Source organism: Pan troglodytes, chromosome X (assembly GCF_028858775.2).
Source record: "Pan troglodytes isolate AG18354 chromosome X, NHGRI_mPanTro3-v2.0_pri, whole genome shotgun sequence".
Classification (NCBI taxonomy): domain Eukaryota; kingdom Metazoa; phylum Chordata; class Mammalia; order Primates; family Hominidae; genus Pan; species Pan troglodytes.
The window spans coordinates 65,243,850-65,266,290 of NC_072421.2; the positions used below are offsets into that span (position 1 = coordinate 65,243,850).

At 41.6% G+C, this 22,441-nt stretch overlaps 1 protein-coding gene across 6 annotated transcripts in view; it reads left to right on the forward strand.

The window, feature by feature from the left end:
- Positions 1–9,364: 9,364 nt before the first annotated feature.
- The window catches only part of AR (androgen receptor), a 184,727-nt gene continuing 171,650 nt past the window's right edge, over positions 9,365–22,441 (forward strand). For 5 of the 6 annotated variants that reach the window (XR_008541895.1, XR_008541896.1, XR_002941296.2 and 2 more), the window contains exon 1: positions 9,365–12,152. Coding sequence is in view for 2 of the 6 variants with exons in the window: in XM_024352970.2 (XP_024208738.2) it covers positions 10,570–12,152 (1,583 nt within the window). In the remaining 4 variants the exon portion in view is untranslated. 6 annotated transcript variants of the gene reach the window in all.

Sequence of the window (22,441 nt, forward strand, 5' to 3'; positions counted from 1 at the left end):
CCGGGCACGGTGGCTCATGCCCATAATCCCAGCACTTTGGGAGGCTGAGGAGGGTGGATCAGCTGAGGTCAGGAGTTCAAGACCTGTCTGGCCAACATAGTGAAACTCCATCTCTACTAAAAAGACAAAAATTAGCTACGTGTGGTGGCACACACCTGTAGTCCCAGCTACTCGGGAGGCTGAGCTAGGAGAATCATTTGAACATAGGAGGCAGAGGCTGCAATGAGACAAGATTGTGCCACTGCACTCCAGCAGCCTGGGCGACAGAGCGAAACTCCATCTCAAAAACAAACAAACAAACAAAAAAAAAAAAAAAAAGAAAGAAAGGAAAGAAGAGAAATGGCTAGCACATAGTCAGTGTATAATAAATGTTAGCTGCTATAATAGTCCATCACTTATATCCTATAATAGATAATAGAACCACAACCTTGTTATTCCTTGATAAGGCCCTTTCATTTCAATCTGAACACACAAGCTAAATGTCCTTGCAATATTGTACTCCTTTTGTGTCCATATGACTGTCCTGGTTTGCCATCTTTGACAGAAACTGCTTTTAACAGCTTTGCATCCAAGTTTTCTGGACACTGCCATAGTGCACACAGTTACATTTTGGCCAGCATTGAAAAGCAGGTGACTAAGGGATGATAATGCTGAATGGGAGACAAAGGGGCTATTTCTGATATGCTAGTATTTGATTGTTGTATTTGAATATGCTTTAGTCCCAGATTTCAGTTGATTCAGGAAATAATATAGCCAGAATTGGTATTCTATGAGAATGTAATCAGTTTTGGTCTGTTGAAAAATACTGTTTGTTTTTCTCCATGGCTTTGATCATAATAATTCAAAATTTTAGTTTACAAAAGCTTGAATCATCTATCTAAATAAAGTAACAGATTTTCAACTGACAAATACCAAAGCACTGTTTGTGACTCATTAGGTATAGGAATTCCTACTGATAACCCTGTACTTTCCAAAATATGAGAGAATAATACCCCTTCTTTTTATTAACTTACATTTTTACTCGGCCAGAAATTAAGGAAACTTCTGACGTTCACAAGTTGATTCATGATATTCTAAGTAGTTATCTGCCCTGGATCAGAGTGAAAGTAAGGGGGCTGGGGGCATTTCCTCAGGGGCTTCTGAGATATGTCATACTTCTCTGTTAGGCAAGTAGAGGAAGGCATTAGCAAGGAATTGTGGGATTCCACCTATAACACATCATCAGTGCTATTCCCTTGTGACTTCGCTGTCACCCATTCCCAGAAGCAGCTGCCAGGAAATGAGTACAAATAATTTGTCCTCAAGTCAAGATAGAGCCAGTCCAACCCTAACCAAAGTTTTCAGTTAGCAGCAAATAATTTGTATCTCTGGGGACCAGGGATCACTTGATGAGTGGGGCTAATTTCTTAAAACCCTGGTGTGGAAGAAATAATTCTGACAAAGGAGAATGCGTGTCCCATATTTCTCTGCGTCTGAATAGCTAAATGACCTTGGGTGAGTCACTTAAGCTTTCAGAGGCTCAGTTTCCTCTCCTGTGCAACAGAGATAATAGTGCATGCTGTGCTTAACTCCAAAAGTCTCTATGAAAATTGACTGAGGTAATACATGCAAATGTTCTTTGTTTACCACAATGTCCTGTACAAAAGTCAGGTGGTATCACTGCTGCCAGAGAGTGAAGGTGTGAAGACAGGGTGAAGGCACCCCTCCTCATCATTTGTATTATTTCACCAGAGAAGTAATACGGATATGATAGCAATCATTTAGTACCTTTGAATTCTACAGCGAGGTTCTGTTACTGTGAAAGATAGCAGTAGCCTCAATTGCATCTTTGGCCTCATTCTGATTTCCCCAGAATACTCCATTCTTAAAGGCCCAAAGGTGACATATGTTCTTTGATTGGTGGTCATTTTCCCTTTTGGCAGCTACTGGAGTCCCACCTCAGTACCTGGTGGAGCCTAAATGAATATGAGCCAAGATTCCCAGTATTTTGCCATCTACAAATATATGTTTTGCAGCAAAGAATGCTGCCAAGGACGTTTCTAGAGTGGACTGGGATAGGGCTTTTTTCCTGGGGAAGAGTGAAATGTGGGTAGGGAGGAAGAGGGACCTTGCTAAACTAATTTTCAGCTGTTGACCTCTGCTTCACATGTTTTGAAATCTTTTAAATGTGGAGTTTAAACTTTGAATCCCAAATGTTATCCCTGGCACCTGAACTTGGGGTCAAATATCCTTAGGCATTTTGAAAAGCAAATAGCAGTACACAAATGATACCGGTAATTAACTGTTGCCTAATGCCCGAGAAGTAATATGACAGTCAGTTTTGTGTCAAACAAACCAGGCTTGAACCTTTAACTCTGCCTCAATATTGTTACCTTTAAAATGGGGATAATAACAAACAATAATATTTCACTTGGAGAGATATTATAACAATTACACAATATACATGTTGTCACATAATAGACAATTAAAATAATCTTTATTATGCATTTTCTTTGCATTCATCATTTTACTAGGTTTTTCACAACAAATCATCAAGAAAGAAGTTATTATCTCCATTTTAGAAAAAAAGTAAAATGAGGTTTAAAGTGGTTCAGTGATTAAGACAGAGGTCACATGGCATATAAATAAGAATGGAAATTATTTTTATTTTTCATCAGATGTAACTGTACAACTCTGTTACAAAATGCCTTGCTATAACAAAGATTCAATAACGTCCCTGCTTACCTAATGTCTGGTTCTTATATTATGGATGAACAGAGCACCACACTATAGCATCAGAGAGGTAGTTGAAGTAGAGTGGTAAGAGATCAATTGCTTTCTAATAGAACACCCAGGTTCATAGTACGGGCCCTGCCTCTGATTAGCTGGCTGACCTTGGGCAAATTACCTAATATTTCTGAGCCTCAGTTAACCCCTCTATAAAGTAGGAATAAAACTGCTTGGTTTCTTATGCAAAAATATGTAATTATCAGTGTTCTGCAATGCCAGTATATCACAGTGGGTTCCTAGTAAGTTATCATTAGGAGTAAAACAGCAGAAGTATAGACGAGCCCCTCTCTTTCTTATACTACTTTTGTAACATATTTTAATTTAATTTTTTTTTTGAGTTGGAGTCTTGCTCTGTCACCCAAGCTGGAGTGCAGTGGCATGATCTCTGCTCACTGCAACCTTCGCCTCCCGAGTTCAAGTGATTCTCCTGCCTCAGCTTCCCGAGTAGCTGGGATTACAGGCCTGCGCCACCATGCCTGACTAATTTTTGCATTTTTAGTAGAGATGGGGTTTCACCGTGTTGGTCAGCCTGGTCTCGAACTCCTAACCTTGTGATCAGCCCGCCTTGGCCTCCCAAAGTGCTGGGATTACAGAAGTGAGCCAATGCGCCTGGCCGCATTTAATATTGTATACCTATATTTTGGTTAAACAAAACATGTAGAGCTCTTAGTCCCAGTGTCTAGCAGAGTGCCTGGCATACAGTGAAAATTTCCACTTATTTGTTAACAAATTAGAGAAATGAAGGAATGGCAGTGCAGGAGGTGGGAGATACTGCCTGGTGGAGGAGAAAGATTTATTTCTATATCTATAGATCTCCATCTATAAAATTAGAATACATATCTGGTTGTGATAAGTATTTTAAAAGAGATAGAAATAAAGTACTATATAAATTAACTATGATTAATCAATCTAGAAAATAATTCCCAATATTGAATCCCAAAGAATTCAACATTTGGGCTGTCGTTTGAAAGATAAGTTGAATTTAGTCATGAAGGAAGTGAGGGGGGATAAAATTTCAGTAAAAGGTAACAGCAAGGTCCAAAGATAGTCAGGTCTTCAGTAGTATGGAGTATATTCAGAGGGAGCCCAAGATGTCTGATGTGACTAAAAAGATTGGTGGTTGGTAGGAGGAAGAGGTGTGAGAAGAGGCTGTAAAGAAAAATTGAAACTTGATTGTGATGGACTTTAAAGGCTAGGCTATGGGACTTGGACATGAATCTGCAGGCCAGTGTTTGCAGACTGGCAGCCCACAAACTGATTCTTATCAACAGACATGTGTTGTTTGGCCTGCAGAGTTTTGGCCTGCATGATGATTTTAAACCATCTGAATTAGTAGCCATCATTTTCAAAAATCAAGAGATGCCACATTAAAATATGGAATGCTGCTGTTCTTGAAAATAATGAAACATCTGGAACATTGAGGCCACATTCCTGACTGACAGCAATCAGTTGGAGCTGCGTAGTGACTGCCCACTTTACATGGGGCATCTGATCCCTAGTCGATTACAGCTGCCACCACTCCCCTTTATCTCTCTAATACCAAGCTCTTTTCACTTATTTTTGTTACTTAAGAGATATTTGGGTTTGAAACCCCTGATGCAGGTAATTGAGGGTTATAGAGCAGAGGACAGATGCTATCAGAGTTGTCTTTTAAGAAAGAACCCTCTGTTCTCATTTTGTTGAAGATAGCCTGGAAGAGGGCAGCCAGGGGAGAAGTTAGGGCTGGAGCTATGAGAAAGGATAAGATGAGATGATGGCTTCAACATTGAGGACAGAAAGAATATTGAGATGAGAAAGTAGTCCTTTATAAGCATCTATGCAAAGGAAATAGCAGATGTCCACAAATCAGCAGAGGCAACAACTCTGAAAGTTTATTCATAAGCCCCTCTTTTCATCTCCAATCCAGTTTAAATGTAATTATTTAAATTGTTCTTCACTCTCCTTCCTGGATCATGAATGAGCTCCTTAAATGCAGGGTCCACAGTGTCCTATTCATCAGTGAATTCCAAGTGCCTAGCACAGAGCCTGGCAAATAGTAAATGCTTAACAAATATTCGTTCAGTGCATGAATTGGAGTGATTCTCTACTTTGCTCATAAGTTGAAAAAAGGTTTATTACATACCTAAATATGCTGAAATCACAGGGCATTTGGCAACCCCCCAAAACCAAACTCCCAGTTTGGAAACAGAATTTTAATTCTGTGAAAATAAAATCCATTCATTTATTCAAAAAATATTTATTAAACAATGACCATGTCCCACACCAGGCTGAGTCCTAAGGATTCAATGATGAACAAAAACCAACATGATTCCTGCTCTTAGGAAACATACAGTTCAGTGAGGAAAACAGATTGTGAGAAGTCCTCCAACAAATACTGGGTGCTATTAAAATATATTAAAAGGTGAGTGGGTGAGGGACTTGAGCTAGCCTAGGTGGTTCAGGAAGTCTTCCTGGATGTGCTGATATGCATAGGCATTAACTAGATAAATAGAGAGAAGGATGAACCAACATTGCAGGTAGAGGGAACAGAATATGCAAAGGCAGGAAGGATTATGGAGTCGTTGGAGGACCTGAATAAAGGCCAGTGTAAGTGGATCTCAGAAAACAGGAGGAAAGGTGTATGAGATGAGATCAGAGAGGCAGATCATGTGGGGTATGGTTAATGTTTTGGACTTTTCTATTAAGAGCAATGGGGAGACAGTGACAGGACTTAAACAGGGAAATAATATGACCAGATTAAACTTTCTAAAAAACGCTCTATGCAAATATATATTGAGAGTTAATTATTGACAAAGATTCAAAGGCAATAAAGTGGAGAGAGAATAGTATTTTCAAAAAATGGTGCCAAAACAATAGGACATCTATATTAAAAGTTGGGTATCTGTCTACAAAACTTAATTCAAAATGGATCACAGACCTAAATGTAAAACTGAAAGCTATACAACTTCTGGAAGAAAACACAGATGGGAATCTGTGTGATCTTGAGTTTGAAAATGATTTATTATATCTGACACCATAATCTGTAAGTTAACATAATTCATAAGTGAACAAAGTGATGAACTGGACTTCATCAGAATTTAAAATGTTTGTGCTTCAAAAGACACTGGTATGATAATGAAGACAAACTACAGATAAGATATTGTTGAATCATATTTCTGATAAAGGAATTGTGCTCAGAATACATAACTCTAAAACCCCCATAATAAATTACAAGTAGCCCAATTAAAAAAAAAAAGAGAAAAAATTTACAGTCTTCATCAAAGAAAGTATACAATTGTAAAATAAGCACATGAAAAATGCTCTGCATCTTTATTCATGGGAGAAATAAAAATTAAATGGGAAAGACACCTCTAATTAGAATACTAAAATTAAAAAGACTGACCATACCAAGTATTGGTGAAGTGGAAATGTAAAATGATACAATCACTTAGGAAGATGATTTGGAAGTTTCTTACAAAAGTAGGTATATACCTACCCTGTGAGTCACCCATTCCATGGCTAAGTATTTACCTGAGAGAAATGAAAGAATACATCCATACAAAGATGTTTATACAAATATTTATAGCAGTTTTATTTGTAGTAGCCCCAAACTTTAAAGAACCCAAATGTCCATCAAAAGTGAATGGATAAACAAAGCGTGGTACAGCAATGCAATAGCATACTACTTAGCAATAAAGAAGAATGAGCTAGTGATATACATAACAGCTTAAATGTACGTCAAAGGCATTGTGCTCAGTGAAAGATGCAAGTAAAAAAAAAAAGAGTACATGCTGTATAGTTCCATTGACATAAAACTCTGGAAAGTGAAAAACAGTCTATACTGACAGAAAGCAGATCATTGGTTGCCTGAGGAGGAGGAGTATAGGAGAGGTGGAGGGAAAATGTACAAAGTGGCACAATAAAAACTTTTGGAATCATAGATATATTCACTATCTTGATTAAGTGATGATTTCATGAGTGCACGCGTGTGTCAAAAATGATCAATTTATGCAACTTTAAATATGTGCAGCTTATTGTATATATCAATTATACCTCAGTACGGCTATTAAAAAGAAACCCTCTGGCTGCACAATGCAGAACTGATTCTAGGAAAGAGTGGAGGGAGGATGACCATTTACAGTGTTCCAGGTGGAAGAGAACGGTGCCTTCTGGAAGTGAACTAGGTTGGCAACAACAGAGATGAAATAAGTGGGCAGATGTGTGAGATACTTCGGAAATAAAACCCGATGGTCACCATTTTCCAAAGGTCAGCTCATCCTGGCTTTCCAGAGCAAAGAGCTAGGGAAGACTTTATTAATAAATCCCTCTTGAAGTTGCAGAGGAAGCTTATAGCAGAAACTTACTCTCAACCTGACTAATCTGAGAGAACACCTCTGGCTCCATTTGATTACTAAAAAACTGCAAAGAACAGGAGGAGAAAGAAGAAGAAAGCTGGTACAAACAGTGAACTTATATAATATTATTCAATAATTGTCTCTTGTTCTTAAAAGCAATGGGAAGAAAATGAGATTTGAGCTGGAAGATCAGAGTTCAAAATCCAAATAAAGTATATGGCCCTAATATGCTTATAGTAGTTAACCTTTCCTGATAATGATATAATTGTTGACAGCACCATCTTTAAAAATAAAAATAACATAGTAATCCTTCAGATTTGTAGAATGCTTTCCTGTTTACAAGTTTGTTCTATACACATTATGTCTTTTAAATGACACACTAGCCTTCTGAGGGTAACTTATATTGGCAACAGTTTTCAGATGTGGAAACTGTGAAGACAATGTTGGTGATGTGGAAGCAACATAAACTTTGGAGTCTTTCAGACCCAGGTTTGAATGTCAGACTGCTTTTTATTCAGAGTAACTTCAGAGCATTATTTCTCACCTTAATTTTTTTTCAGGCCTCTTTGTGTCTATGTGTCCTCCTCACTCCTGTCCATTGTTCATTCAGTGATTTTTGCACCTTCCTTCACTGTTAGTCTGTAGACACATAGTTCTCCTGGCTCTGAGACCTATGTTAATTCCATTCTACCATCCTGCCAGCCCACTCAATTCCTATTGAGCAATGCTAGTTGAAAGTTGTGGTGGAATTAAATGTTGCAATGAGTATTCAAATGAGGTTGAAGTATCTACGCATTCTACTTACATATGGTGAGGTATATTCAAGGAAGGCTGTAGCCATTAAAATCTCAGGAAATAATTTTTCACCTCCTCAGGTGAAAGGGTCTTCAGGCCTTTGTGTTCTGGAAGGTTCATTTATAGCCATTTCCCAAATGACAATGCGATTGATGAGTCTAGAGTCTAGCTCAAATAGCAATGGACTGGAAGACTAGTTTAGGTTTTACTAATGTGGAACATAGAACAAATTATGTCCTTGTTTCAGCCTGTTCATCTGTGAAATAGAGCCTATCATATCCAGTCTTCCTTGCCTTTAGGTTTAAGTTACCTTCTTTGGTCAAGGTAAGTAAATGCCTATGATGTTTGGCTGTGCACAAGATAAAGCTACAACAAAGCTACAACCCATCTTTTCTCTGTAGAAGACTGCAAAAAGCGAAAGAGACCCAGGCAAAAATCTCAGAATGACTTTTGGAACAGAGAGCCTCCCCAGAATCAGAAGTCAAAGGAATTTAAAACATAGGGAGGCCCAGGGTCTCTACTGACATAAAGGAAAGATGTTTTCCTTATAGGTTTACGTTTACATTTTCTCTCTCTTTCCATTCCCACTTGCATCTCCACCTTTACACAGGGCTTATGGGACCTCCTCCACAAAAGAGCAGTTGCAGTAACCCACATCATCCTCCACGCCTGGCTGTCCATCAAGAGGCGAAAAGCAGCCCTATATAGGTTCTATCCTTGGATAGTTCCAGTTGTAAAGTTTAAAATATGCAAAGGCAACTTGGAAAAGCAAGCGGCTGCATACAAAGCAAACGTTTGCAGAGCTCTGGACAAAATTGAGCGCCTATGTGTACATGGCAAGTGTTTTTAGTGTTTGTGTGTTTACCTGCTTGTCTGGGTGATTTTGCCTTTGAGAGTCTGGATGAGAAATGCATGGCTAAAGGCAATTCCAGACAGGAAGAAAGGCAGAGAAGAGGGTAGAAATGACCTCTGATTCTTGGGGCTGAGGGTTCCTAGAGCAAATGGCACAATGCCACGAGGCCCGATCTATCCCTATGACGGAATCTAAGGTTTCAGCAAGTATCTGCTGGCTTGGTCATGGCTTGCTCCTCAGTTTGTAGGAGACTCTCCCACTCTCCCATCTGCGCGCTCTTATCAGTCCTGAAAAGAACCCCTGGCAGCCATTAGGAGCAGGTATTCCTATCGTCCTTTTCCTCCCTCCCTCGCCTCCACCCTGTTGGTTTTTTAGATTGGGCTTTGGAACCAAATTTGGTGAGTGCTGGCCTCCAGGAAATCTGGAGCCCTGGCGCCTAAACCTTGGTTTAGGAAAGCAGGAGCTATTCAGGAAGCAGGGGTCCTCCAGGGCTAGAGCTAGCCTCTCCTGCCCTCGCCCACGCTGCGCCAGCACTTGTTTCTCCAAAGCCACTAGGCAGGCGTTAGCGCGCGGTGAGGGGAGGGGAGAAAAGGAAAGGGGAGGGGAGGGAAAAGGAGGTGGGAAGGCAAGGAGGCCGGCCCGGCGGGGGCGGGACCCGACTCGCAAACTGTTGCATTTGCTCTCCACCTCCCAGCGCCCCCTCCGAGATCCCGGGGAGCCAGCTTGCTGGGAGAGCGGGACGGTCCGGAGCAAGCCCAGAGGCAGAGGAGGCGACAGAGGGAAAAAGGGCCGAGCTAGCCGCTCCAGTGCTGTACAGGAGCCGAAGGGACGCACCACGCCAGCCCCAGCCCGGCTCCAGCGACAGCCAACGCCTCTTGCAGCGCGGCGGCTTCGAAGCCGCCGCCCGGAGCTGCCCTTTCCTCTTCGGTGAAGTTTTTAAAAGCTGCTAAAGACTCGGAGGAAGCAAGGAAAGTGCCTGGTAGGACTGACGGCTGCCTTTGTCCTCCTCCTCTCCACCCCGCCTCCCCCCACCCTGCCTTCCCCCGCTCCCCCGTCTTCTCTCCCGCAGCTGCCTCAGTCGGCTACTCTCAGCCAACCCCCCTCACCACCCTTCTCCCCACCCGCCCCCCCGCCCCCGTCGGCCCAGCGCTGCCAGCCCGAGTTTGCAGAGAGGTAACTCCCTTTGGCTGCGAGCGGGCGAGCTAGCTGCACATTGCAAAGAAGGCTCTTAGGAGCCAGGCGACTGGGGAGCGGCTTCAGCACTGCAGCCACGACCCGCCTGGTTAGGCTGCACGCGGGGAGAACCCTCTGTTTCCCCCCACTCTCTCTCCACCTCCTCCTGCCTTCCCCACCCCGAGTGCGGAGCCAGAGATCAAAAGATGAAAAGGCAGTCAGGTCTTCAGTAGCCAAAAAACAAAACAAACAAAAACAAAAAAGCCGAAATAAAAGAAAAAGATAATAACTCAGTTCTTATTTGCACCTACTTCAGTGGACACTGAATTTGGAAGGTGGAGGATTTTGTTTTTCTCTTTTAAGATTTGGGCATCTTTTGAATCTACCCTTCAAGTATTAAGAGACAGACTGTGAGCCTAGCAGGGCAGATCTTGTCCACCGTGTGTCTTCTTCTGCACGAGACTTTGAGGCTGTCAGAGCGCTTTTTGCGTGGTTGCTCCCGCAAGTTTCCTTCTCTGGAGCTTTCCGCAGGTGGGCAGCTAGCTGCAGCGACTACCGCATCATCACAGCCTGTTGAACTCTTCTGAGCAAGAGAAGGGGAGGCGGGGTAAGGGAAGTAGGTGGAAGATTCAGCCAAGCTCAAGGATGGAAGTGCAGTTAGGGCTGGGAAGGGTCTACCCTCGGCCGCCGTCCAAGACCTACCGAGGAGCTTTCCAGAATCTGTTCCAGAGCGTGCGCGAAGTGATCCAGAACCCGGGCCCCAGGCACCCAGAGGCCGCGAGCGCAGCACCTCCCGGCGCCAGTTTGCTGCTGCAGCAGCAGCAGCAGCAGCAGCAGCAGCAGCAGCAGCAGCAGCAGCAGCAGCAGCAGCAAGAGACTAGCCCCAGGCAGCAGCAGCAGCAGGGTGAGGATGGTTCTCCCCAAGCCCATCGTAGAGGCCCCACAGGCTACCTGGTCCTGGATGAGGAACAGCAACCTTCACAGCCGCAGTCGGCCCCGGAGTGCCACCCCGAGAGAGGTTGCGTCCCAGAGCCTGGAGCCGCCGTGGCCGCCAGCAAGGGGCTGCCGCAGCAGCTGCCAGCACCTCCGGACGAGGATGACTCAGCTGCCCCATCCACGTTGTCCCTGCTGGGCCCCACTTTCCCCGGCTTAAGCAGCTGCTCCGCCGACCTTAAAGACATCCTGAGCGAGGCCAGCACCATGCAACTCCTTCAGCAACAGCAGCAGGAAGCAGTATCCGAAGGCAGCAGCAGCGGGAGAGCGAGGGAGGCCTCGGGGGCTCCCACTTCCTCCAAGGACAATTACTTAGGGGGCACTTCGACCATTTCTGACAGCGCCAAGGAGTTGTGTAAGGCAGTGTCGGTGTCCATGGGCCTGGGTGTGGAGGCGTTGGAGCATCTGAGTCCGGGGGAACAGCTTCGGGGGGATTGCATGTACGCCCCACTTTTGGGAGTTCCACCCGCTGTGCGTCCCACTCCTTGTGCCCCATTGGCCGAATGCAAAGGTTCTCTGCTAGACGACAGCGCAGGCAAGAGCACTGAAGATACTGCTGAGTATTCCCCTTTCAAGGGAGGTTACACCAAAGGGCTAGAAGGCGAGAGCCTAGGCTGCTCTGGCAGCGCTGCAGCAGGGAGCTCCGGGACACTTGAACTGCCGTCCACCCTGTCTCTCTACAAGTCCGGAGCACTGGACGAGGCAGCTGCGTACCAGAGTCGCGACTACTACAACTTTCCACTGGCTCTGGCCGGACCGCCGCCCCCTCCGCCGCCTCCCCATCCCCACGCTCGCATCAAGCTGGAGAACCCGCTGGACTACGGCAGCGCCTGGGCGGCTGCGGCGGCGCAGTGCCGCTATGGGGACCTGGCGAGCCTGCATGGCGCGGGTGCAGCGGGACCCGGTTCTGGGTCACCCTCAGCCGCCGCTTCCTCATCCTGGCACACTCTCTTCACAGCCGAAGAAGGCCAGTTGTATGGACCGTGTGGTGGTGGGGGGGGTGGTGGCGGCGGCGGCGGCGGCGGCGGCGGCGGCGGCGAGGCGGGAGCTGTAGCCCCCTACGGCTACACTCGGCCCCCTCAGGGGCTGGCGGGCCAGGAAGGCGACTTCACCGCACCTGATGTGTGGTACCCTGGCGGCATGGTGAGCAGAGTGCCCTATCCCAGTCCCACTTGTGTCAAAAGCGAAATGGGCCCCTGGATGGATAGCTACTCCGGACCTTACGGGGACATGCGGTAAGTTTTTCCTTCCAGAAATGTCGCCTTTCGGCCCAGGGCACAGAGTCACTCTGTGTTCTGGGGTATCTAGCGGCTCCTACCTGCGCGAACACTCAGATTGCCCCTGGGAGAGCTCAGCAGGGTAAACCTAGAGCTCTCCCGTGGACTCCCGGCCTGCCAGAGGTTTAACCTGAGCTCTCCTAATTTCTGCTGCGTGCCCTGGATGCTGATTCCTGCCCTCCCAGATTCTTCAACTCCCCCAACCGCCCCAAATTCTCACTACCTCCTGGTACTCGAGGTCCCAAACTGAAATCCTATTGCACGGGCCACCTTCAGAGATAAAGCTCCCAAGCCCTCCACTCTTCCTTTCCTCCTGTCCTCAAAGTCTGAGAACCTCAACAGGAACTTGGACAATTTCTCCTCTTCAGGTCTGTTAGGATTTCACTTTCAGCCTGCGCAGATTAGAGTCAAAAAGACCGGCCCAAGAGCTTCTCAGCGGGTATCCTCCAGAGAGGTAAAGTGAAATTCTCGGTTAGGGAAAGAAAGTGGTCTCTGGGTGCTGAGGTCTGCTGTGTGAAAGGGTGAACTTCTTTCCCCTGAAGCAACTGGGGACTTGCTCCAGGGCTGGAGGTCAGTAGAGATAATCCAAACCGTCATGTTTAGAGTAGGCAGAGGGGCAACTTTCTTGGTAAAGACTTCACAGGATTTGCACTCACAGTTTCTCAACGTTGGTTGACTATGTTGAAAGTAGTTGCTTGGGTCGGTTTTCTCTTGTAAAGTGTTTATTTTCTCTGTGGATTATAACAGATCCACAGCCCCCTACTTCAGGTTTGCATCAGATCTATAAAGAGGAGAATATTCTTTTAATGTACAATTTAATTAGGCTTGAGTCTGACTTACAAAAGTGTTGGAAAACATTTTTTTGTAAAGCATTTCCTGCTATTTCAGTGTGCTCCAAAATCTCCACTGGGGAGGGAGGAGTGAGGTTTTTTATTATATTCCTTCATTTTTAGGACATGTTTGCATTTTAGAATATGTGCTGTTAGCTCTAACAAATTGAGTAAGAACTCTTAATGACCTATGAGCCGTAATCTTACCCCAAAGTTTTAATTAGCATATGAGAAAAGTGGCAGGCAATTGCATCGTGCTTATTAAAAATTATTCCTCACCGCAGTTGTTGAGCTTCTTGGAGACCATGCTGAAGATTTTCTCCCCCAGCAAATTAAGATATTAGTTTATCTGCTGAGGGAGGACAGACTGAATTGGGGAATTAACTCCTCAGGTAGGCCAGGTGCTGATGTCCCTGTGGACTTTTGTCTTATTCTTTGTTTCTATGGCTGTTTTCTTTTACCTGTGACTTCTCCAAAATTTCTTTGTTAGCCTTAACATCTTTGTTTGGGGACTTAAATCCAGCAATTTGCCTTCTTTCACTGATGCTTTCCTTCTTACAAGGTAGATAGCACAGTGTTAGTAAAGAAAGAAAGAGGAGGGTAGGATTTCATATTATTTCGTGGGCTGTTGAAGAAACAGCTTCTTACCAGGCTTTACATTCCATTAGGTTTTTGATGTTTGACTTACAAGATTTTCAGAGGGTTCATTTGATATTGTCAAAGTCTTTTCCAGTTAATTTAGACTCTTTATTTTTGTAATGGGTTTATGCTATGGGACAAAAAAAGTATTCTTCATTTTATAAGAACAAATTTACTTGGTAGGGTTAATTTTTTTTCTAGGGCTGTCACTAGACGGTGGAGCCCCTCTTCTACTGTAAACTTTTCTTGGGGGAAAATGTCTAAGGTGCATTTTGACCTGCCATGATACTAAACCCAGACACTGGAACCTTCCATCTTCTGCATGCCTCCCCCACAACTTACTTACTTAACAGGGAAAAAACTGATGGTTCCACATATTTGCTAAAAAATGTGTGCCTTCAAAGACAAAACCAAAATTTTTAGGGAATAACTATAGAGAGCAAAAGTTACTCCCATCAAGTAGACAACGAGCTTGGTGATTTTATTTCAGGTCTTAATGAAAAAAGCTTCTTTATGAGGAAGGTTATCATATCTTGGTGCCTCCTTGACAGTCTGCTTAAATTAATGACATAAACTAATGAGAATTTAGCAGTTCCTGTAGAAAGTACAAGTTTATTTTTTTTTTCTGGTTTGTGATTGCTGCACTGAATATGAGGAGTCTAGTTAAAGGGACAACTGGTGTTCCTGTCTTGTGAGTTGACGAAGACTTTCCATTTCTAGGATATAGAAAATCCTTAAGCCGGTTTATTGAAAATTAATCAATTTAATCAGAATGCAATCAATTCCAATCCAAAAGTTGGTATTTTCTTTCTTTTTATTGAAAATTAATTTAATCAGAATACAATCAATTCCAATCCAAAAGTTGATATTTTCTTACTTTCTCTTTTTTTCCCTCATTTTGTAGGGGTACAATTTGGTGAAAGGCAAGAGATTTCTTAAGCCAAAGCAAGAGTGTCTTCCCTCTCTGTGTTGCATGCATTATGTGCCATTTTTGAGCTAAAAATCTCAAAATTGGGCAGGCTTCCAATGACCTGTTGGGTTCCTCCCTTTACCATTCATGTGTGTGTTTATGTACATAATTTTGTGGAGGGGTTTTTTTAAACCTTAGTAACATCTGCACTCACTCTGTGTTCTTATACATTTACAGTGTTTCTGCTGAGAGGAGGGAAGATGCAAAGGTGGTCTCTTTTACTTAATTTAGCATGTGGTTTGAACAGAAGGAAAAATAAAAAGTGATGGGGCTTGTGTGCAACCCTGATGATATTTTATGGAGCTGTCTTTCTTCTCTCTGAGATCAAACAGGACTACAACTTTGTTAATTGACCACTGGCTCCCTTGGCAAAAGTAGGGCTCCTTATATTCCAGCAAGCAGCACAATAATATGACAAAAATTTATTCTTGGGAGTTGGGTTCTAAGAGAGTGCATGCCAGAATTAGAGTTTGGGGTTTAGAGAAATTATCCAGATGCCAAAAGAACATTTTAATTTTTCTCTTGGTAATTTATTCTGGTCTCCATAGTAGGTAATATTTTAGTAGTGCTTTGATATTGACAAGTCTTGCTCCCTTTCTCTATTAGATTTTTCAAAATAAGGCATTTTATTAATTCCTCTTTCCTTCTCCTCTCTCCTCTCAGTTATCAAGCATTTTTATGACTATCTTACAAGCAACAGTTTGTCTTGTAAAGCAGAATTTTCCTTTGAAACCAAGACAGATTATTTCTGCCCATAGGCTTCAAGAACCAATATTTTGGCAAGAAGCATCTTTTCTTTGTGGTCAGCAAATAGGTGGTGAGTTCTGTCTGGATCCCAACAATCAACACCTGAGGACCAAATAGCCACACTGGGTGGCACCCCATTCGGAAGTATACACAGGAAGTAGCCCTCTTGCTTGTTCACAGCTCAAGTCAGCCAAAGATTAACACTGGTGAGAGATATTTTCAAAGAAGTTTGCGGGCTTCCAATTGCAGGGTCATTTTGGGGTGCTTTCTTGCCTGTACTAATTTTATCTCATCAAGCTTCCATTCTTTGAGCTGTAAACTTTGAAATAATATACTGGATTTGCTGGTACGTTTAATTTTCTTTGTTAAGTGTTTTCATTCCCATAGTAATTTTTCATCTAGTGCACATATATGCATTTAAAACAAAAATTCTTTGGTCTCCTTACGCGTATATGCACTGCGGCTTGTACACGTACAAGCTACTTGGTGGGATTATGTGAACTGGAGTTAGAAATGTGGACAATTTTATTATGATTATTTTTAATGGTGATATCAAGATCACCAGTTTCATTCGGAACCTTGCATAAGCAGGGAGCAGAATGCGGACTGGGTGTGGCAAAGCAAGGGCTTATTTTATAGCCAAACCTGAAATCACAACTCTGAAAAATAAAAAAAAAAAAAGCAAACAAAAAAATCAAGTTTTGTGAGCTTGGTCAGAGAAGGAAAAGGAAATCTCTCCCTACCCCCCACCTCCACCATTTTCTCTTTGTCTGCAGCTTCCTCAAGTGCTGCCTGTCCCCGATTTTCTTTTATTCCACTCCTTTCATGTTTTTGACATTGAAATACAGACTCTTCTTTCCACTTCTCAGGATATTTTTCTCATTACACCTGTGGCATGCTCCTCAAGAATTTCTTTTTTTAAAAAAATCTGTAGAGTAGTAGATTAGATCAACCCCAGCATCTCTCCCTTAAGACTAGATGACATGAGGGGATTGCAAAATGAATAGCTGGGTTTTTTTTTTTTTTTTTTTTTTTTTTTTTTTTTTTTTTACTTTGAGGTTAAAGCCTGGTTCAACAGTTGCTGAGAGAGTTAACTAGATTGCTTGAGGACTTGGCAATTTCATAAAGTATTTTGTCTTATGCTGTCTCTGTCTCTGTCTTGATCTCTGTCTCTCTCTGTCTACTGTAATGTTGGCTACTTTCTCTCAGAGCCTGAGAGACAGCTCTGAGACCCTTCCCAGGTCTGTTCGGTTCAGACCTCAGTAGCTGGATCACAAGCAGTACCCAATATGCATATGAGGGTGCGTGCTGCAAGTGTCCGGCTGTGCTAATCTGCTTAAGCTTCATAAAAATTAATCATTTGAAAACAAAGAAAGATATTAAAGAAATTATTCTACCTCCGACTTCCCCTATCAGCATTCCATCAAGTTCTGGGATGTTAAATTCAGAGAAAGTTAACCTTATCTTAAACACAAAGTTGACTTTTAAACAAAATTGCTTATAAAGTTCTGTACAGTTACCAGCATTGGTTGCCCTTTGTCGTACGGAAGAAAATTATGAAATCTCATATTTACATAGCATTCTTCCAAAAAAAGAGACGGTGTTTTCCAGTTTATTCACTGCATTCGTGTAAGTGTGAGTAGGCCAGGAGGGGTGCTTAGTGATTACCCTTTTGCTAGGTAACAAAGTAGAAAGTTAGATTTTCTATGATATTTGTTTACCACGTAGGGGAACCTCTCTAGAGCAATACTCCCAAGCTTTTTCTTCTTGAAATTTCCCACCTGACAGATAATACTTTAGATTGTTGCTCTTAAGGACTTCTCTCAGTAGCTGCTACATAGAGATGATTGTCTGTGAATTATTGCTTGCACACTCATGGGTGATGCTACTCCCTCTCTCTCATGGCAATTCTTGCTGCCAACCTGCAGGCCACACCAGGATTGAGGGCAGCTCATCTCGATAAATTTATAGCATTAAAGTGCTGGGTCATTTGAGAATGTTGTCAATTTAGGTTACTTAGTACCTAAGTTTTATTCTTTAAATAACAGCTTTATTGAGACGTAATTTACAATCCATACAATTCACTCATCTAAAGTGTACAGTTTCATGCTTTTTAGAATATTCAGAGTTGTGCAACCCTTATTGCAATCAATTTTAGAACATTTTAATCACCCCCAAAGGAAACCCTATGCACCTTTGTGTTCATCCCCCTATATTCCCTCAGTCCTTAGCAACCAATAATCTACTTCTATCTATGGATGTGCTTATTCTAACATTTTGTATGAATGAAATCATGTAATATGTGGTCTTTTGTGACTAGCTTTTTTCACATAAAATATGTTTTCAAGGTCATCCATGTTGAAGCATGTATCAGTACTTCACTATTTTTTATAGCCTAATAATGTTCCACTATATGGATATACCACATTCTATGTATCCATTTATCAGGTGATGAGCATTACGGTTGTTTCCACCTTTTGGCTATTATGAATAATACTGCTGTGAACATTCATGTGCAAGTTTATTGTGGACATATTCAGTCCACATATTTTGGACATTTTCAGTTCTTTTGGATACATACATAGGATTGACATCTCTGAGTCATATGGTACCTCTGTGTTTATCCTTTTGAAGAACTGTCAAACTGTTTTCTAAAGTGTCTGCACTGTTTTACAATCCCATCAGCAACCTATGGGGGTCCATTTCTTCCACATCCTTGCCAACACTTGTTATTCTCTGTCTTTTTCATTATAGCTATATTAGTGGGTGTGAAGTGGTACCTCATTGTGGCTTTTATTTCCATTTCCCTAATAACAAATAATGTTCAGTATCCATGTTCTTACTGGCCATTTGTATGTCTTCTTTTTTGAGAAATATCTATTTGGATCCTTTGCTCAGTTTTTAGTTGGGTTTTTTATTATTGAGTTTTAAGATTTTTAAAAAATATATTCTGGATACATGTCCTTTAATAGATTGTGATTTGTAGATATTTTTTCACATTCTGTGAGTTGTCTTTTTTACTTTCCTTTTTTTTCTTTTTACGTTCTTAGTGGTATCTAGATTGAAGCACAAAAATGTTTTTAAGTTTGATGAAGTCCAATTCATCTATTTATTTTCTGTTTTGGCTTATGATTTTGGCATCGTATCTAAGAAGTCTTTGCCTAATCCAAGATCACAAAGATTTACATATGTTTCCTTCTAAGAGTTTTATAGTTTTCGCTATTTACATTTAGGTCTTTCATCAATTTTGATGTAATGTTTATATATGACTGAGGTAGGGGTCCAACTTCATTCTTTTGCATGTAGATATTCAGTTCTCACAATATTGTTGTTGAATCTTTCCTCACTTAACTGTCTTGGCACCCTTTGTGTAAAATCAGTTGACCGTAAATGTGAGGGTTTAATTGTGGACTCTCAACTATATTCAGTTGATCTATATGTTTATTCCTATGCCAGTACCACATTATCTTGATTATTGTAGGTTTTTAGTGAGTTTTGAAATTAGGAATTTTGAACTCTTCAACTTTGGTCTTCTTTTTCAAGATTGCTTTGGCTCTTGTGGGTCCCTTGAATTTTCAAATGAATTGGGATAAGCTTGTCAATTTCTACGAAGAAGTCAGCTAGGATTCTCACAGGAACTATATTAAATCTGTAAACCAATTTGGGGAGCATTGTCATCTCAACAACGTTAAGTTATTTTCATCCATAAATATGAGATGTCTTCCCATTTATTTAGGTCTTCCTTTTGTCAACAATTTTTATTGTTTTCAGATTATAAGTTTTGCAGTTCTTTTTAAAATTTATTCCTAAGTGATTTATTTTTTGATACTATAAATTGAACTGTCTTATTGATTTTCTTTTCAGATTATTCACTGCCAATGTATGGAAATACAATTGTTTTGTATATTGATCTTGTATCCTGCAACCTTGCTGAAAATACCTGAGTTTTGAATACTTCTGGGACTTATGGGGAAGAGGGCTTCTGCTGCTGCACTGAAAGTTAAAGCTTACTTCATTTCATCCTGTATGAAGGCTGCATGGGGACATTCTTCTCAGTTTTACTCAGCTATAAATTCGAACTGGTAATCCCATCCCCTTTCGGGATGAATAGGAGAGTGTTTTTAAATGTTCATCTCTTTAGAGAACAGCAGGAAAGAAGCCTAGTAAGGTTTGGGTAGTTTATAATCCCTTTTTTAGAATTTGGATTTGGGAACTATTAGCAAGGCAGTGAGTAATAATAATAATTTCTATATAGAAAACTAACATGTAGAGGTGACAAATGAAATCACTAGCTATATTAGGCTTATGTTTAGGTTCTCGTAAGCAGCTAAAATCATAATTTTATGTTTTTATATGTTGTCCTTTGGACAAAGTAAATTCCAGTACTCCTTCTGATGTGCATTTCTAGATGGGGAAAGGATTCATTTACTCTCATATAATTTAAGCTTCTTTTTAGGGATGTACTCCATAGCCATGAAGCAAAGATAAAATTCATCTATACACAGACTGAACTTTGTCTTCATTAACACTCTAGGCTAAGGGTCATAGCTAATCAGCTACAACTGTAATGTCCTGATAATTGTGAATTAACTGCAGGGCACCCAGCAAAAGGTTTAGTTATAATCTAATAGCTGTCTGTAGAGATTAGCCTAATAAAGGGATTTTTAAAAAAGAATCTGGCCGGGCATGGTGGCTCAATCCTGTAATCCCAGCACTTTGGGAGGCCGAGGTGGGTGGATCACCTGAGATCGGGAGTCCAAGACCAGCCTGGCCAACATGGTGAAACCCCATGTCTACTAAAAATACAAAAATTATCCAGGCGTTTTGGTGAGCACCCACAATCCCAGCTACTTGTGAGGCTGAGGCAGGAGGATCACTTAAGCCTAAGAGGCAGAGGTTGCAGTGAGCCGAGATCATGCCACTGCACTCCAGGCTCCGTCAAAAAAAAAAAAAAAAGAATCTATCAATCAACCACTTTTCATTAAGCACCTGCTATGTGCCCAGCATGTGCTAGGAAGAGATAAGGTGAAAGGGGACACAATTCAGACAGAATCTTCTTGAGGTAACTGCTTACGAGGAGCTTATAGCCACTAAAAACAAAAACAAACAAAAACCAAACAACCAAAAACCAAACAGAAATGCAGTATCATCATGCCATGATGCCTGTATGAGATCCTGGATTGTACGGTATGGATTTCTTAAAATGTAGATATTTAAAAAAAAAAGAGGAATGAATCAATAGAGGCTGAAGTGGTCAGCAATGTTACCTGTGGCTGCTTTTAATCCTTCGTGGAAGTAAGTAGGAGCATGTCTAAACTCAAGCAATAGATTAAAGATCTTGATGTATATTTTAAATAACAGAAGTTAGTACCACTGGAAAGAATGAACTGGAGGAATGGGTTGAAATCTATTTCTGCTTATTCAATAGTGCACCCCAGTCAAGTTAGTTGCCAATTTCTTCTTCAGTTTCTTTGGCTATATCATTGCACTTGGTGGGTACATGTTTATGATGTCTTTATCTGAACAAGTCAGCAATAATATGAGTAATAAATTAAAATTGAAGGTGATTAATGGCTCTGAATTTGACGTAAGAGTTGTTTTCCTGCCTTCTAAGTTTCCATTGATCCTGATGAATTGCACAAACCAAACAATTCGGGGAGTAAGGGGGCACATGACGATCTTATAAGAGCTTTGCTGTATTAGACAACGTAACATTCTGAAATGGCCTACCACCTAACATGGGCTCTGTTCTCTGCAGGTTGAGTAGGTTCCTTGCTTGTGGAACTGTAGTCCCGCTATTTGGCCGCTAGGGGGACTGCAAGTGCCCCGTGGCAGGATTTCCCTGGGAATGGCGAGCCTCCATTGATGGTTTCAACACACAGCCAAGGCCCTATCGCAGGATAACTTGAACCAGAACTGCCTAGCACCAGACAATAAATAAGCTACTATGGTACTTACTGTTTCATTTGGGATGTTGTTTGTCGAAGTGGCAAGCATTTTTTAGTAATATTTTGACTTTTTAATACCTTTCTTTGCATATGGAGCAGAAAACAGTGACACTGGATATATTCAAGTAGCACTGTCCAGTTTATAGAGAAGTTTCATATTCCATTATTGCATTTCATTCTTGTTTCTACCTTTTACAAGTAACTAGAGTTTGGAGTATTATAATAGTATTCATACTATTACAGTACTATTATTCCCATTATAAAAATTATGCAAAGAGTGGTTAAGTTACATGTTTACAATCAAACAGCTTCAAAGTGACTGATCTGGAATTTCAGTCCCATTCTTTCTTCTCCAGATCATGTGTTCCCTGCTTTTATCTCACAGCTCTTTTTACCTTACAGATGGGAAACATGAGAGTCAGAGAGGCAAAAGAACCACAAGTGGTATCAATACTAGAAATTTATGAATTTCTTAAGGCTTCTAGGTTTGTTACCCATCCACCAGACTGATGGATTTGGTTGTGTGAGAGTTCTGGGTGCCAATAACCTTGCCATTCTACTTTACAGACTGCATATATTCAATAAATGCTTATTAAGCATCTACTATATGCCAAATTCTGTACTAGGCACCAATGATGTAGCGGTGAACAGAACAGACAAAAATCTCTTCGTGGAGCAGACAGTTTAATGAGAGGAGACATGTAGTATACATCTGAGCATGAAAAGTGCCATGCAGAATAACTTCACAGAGTGTAGGGTGTAGAGATTGATGGTGAGAGGGAATATTTTATATTTGCTGGCCAGGGAAAACCTTACTGGAAAAGTAAATTTTGAGTAGTGACCTGAAGGAAATTAGAAAATGAGCTGCTATTTGGACATCTGGAGTTAGAATATTCCAGGCCCAGGGAACCACAGGCGCAAAGGGCCTGAGGCAGGAGCACACTCGCTGTGATGGAGGACAAAGAGGCCCATATGGCTGGTTTAAATAAGTGAAGGATGGTAGACAATGAGATCAGAGTTAATGAGGTTGCATGGTAGGTCTTCCTTAGGACTTTGAATTTTACTCCTAAGCAGGTTGTATTGGACGGTTTTGAGCAGGGTAACATGACCTGA